Source organism: Etheostoma spectabile, chromosome 4 (assembly GCF_008692095.1).
Source record: "Etheostoma spectabile isolate EspeVRDwgs_2016 chromosome 4, UIUC_Espe_1.0, whole genome shotgun sequence".
NCBI classification, from domain to species: Eukaryota; Metazoa; Chordata; class Actinopteri; order Perciformes; family Percidae; genus Etheostoma; species Etheostoma spectabile.
The window spans coordinates 10154520-10155919 of record NC_045736.1 but is presented as its reverse complement, the minus strand read 5'-3'; the positions used below and the strand labels follow the sequence as shown (position 1 = coordinate 10155919).

Here is a 1400-nt window from a genome sequence, read left to right as displayed (position 1 = left end):
ATACATTGTTGTGTTTCTTTAGAAACAAACAACAGACAAACATAGTCTTTAAATGCTTCAGATGTAAAGTTATTCGCTGTCAAAAGGACGTCAAAATGAATGGCAGTCAATGGAATGCTTACGGCGGGGGATTGCTAAGTAGAATAAAAATGGCGCCATAGGAGCTACGCCTAGTGGAGGTTGGCCTACCCCATTGTTGGTATACTTATCCATAGTCAGTGTATTGTATTGTATTATTAGTATGGCAGTCAGCACATGCTCAGTTTGGAGAAGCAGACAGGAGTACCCACGCAGAAGCATTAAGAAGTTTAGAAGTTCAGAAGTTTAATGATTTCCTGTTAATGTTTTGGGTGTGCATTTATGTTACCTGGGTCTAAGTGTTGTGGGGTTGATGTAGTGTTCATGTGTAGTGTTAATGTATTGGTGTAACCATGAGACTTGGGTGGGGATTGTTGGCCTCTGGGCAGTTGTGTGAGAACGTTAACATGAAGCTTAAAGCACCACTGAGTCAGGTATAGCTTCAACAGAGCTGCTATTGCTGTAGACTCTCAGTCTCATTTGAAAATACAATCATTCAAACACAATTGGCACCATGTTTTTGTTGTGAATAACATCTAACATCAATTACTGAGACATGGTAGAATAGTAGTCTTTATTTCATTTTTTTAAATCCAATTCAGTTATCAAAAGTATAGCCTTCATTCAGAGGTTTGAAGTTTGATACGGTAGCAACCTTTGCGCCATTTAGATCTTAAAATGGAAACTTTGGAAGTACACATTTGAACATATCTTTACCTTTGTTTCTGAAACTTTCAAGACCTTTTAATATGATATTATTTATTTGAACAGGGATATCGTCCTCACTTAAGCAGTTTTCGTAGTCTGTACAGGAAGCAGAAAGGCAAATTAGAAAAAAGAAAATGTCTCTGAGAATAGAATTATTGCGCGTATTGCATTCTCTTAGGTAAATCAAAAAGAATGGCCAATGCCCTTTGTTTTCATCAATACTAATTACATGCATATTTAAAATTGGTATGATTTTTAAGTCTTTAAAAATCTGGATAGGTGTAAAGGTCTCACCGTGATCTGTGTTTAGGGTGTGTGGAACGGTCAAGCCGAGGCACTCTGCCTGTTTCTCAAACTCGTTCAGCTCAGCAGCAGAGACAGTCTGTCTCCTACCTGTTGAAGAGATGACACATTTCAGATTAAAAAGCCTTGGGATGATAATCTGTTTTAGAATACCTATAGTATACACCACTGCAATCTTACACATATTTTACAGATTTGGAAAAATGACCACTTTTTGTTAATAGTAATATCAATATTTATATAGTGTCACGTAAAATTAACATAATGTAATCATTTATATTAGTTTATACTATTTGAACCCCCCCCCCCCC

At 36.7% G+C, this 1400-nt stretch overlaps 1 protein-coding gene across 2 annotated transcripts in view; it reads right to left on the bottom strand.

Annotated features, from left to right (window-relative positions):
• LOC116688082 (uncharacterized) overlaps positions 1–1400 on the bottom strand; it is a 20220-nt gene that overhangs the window by 17655 nt on the left and 1165 nt on the right. Inside the window, exons 5-6 of one of the 2 annotated variants that reach the window (XM_032513881.1) lie at positions 1081–1179; positions 639–882 (exon numbers count right to left, since the gene is read on the bottom strand). In XM_032513881.1, the coding sequence (XP_032369772.1) occupies positions 752–882; positions 1081–1179 (230 nt within the window). In that variant the 3' untranslated portion in view covers positions 639–751. Of the gene's footprint in view, positions 1–638; positions 883–1080; positions 1180–1400 lie in introns of those variants that run through there. The other variant, XM_032513880.1, reaches the window with a different exon arrangement.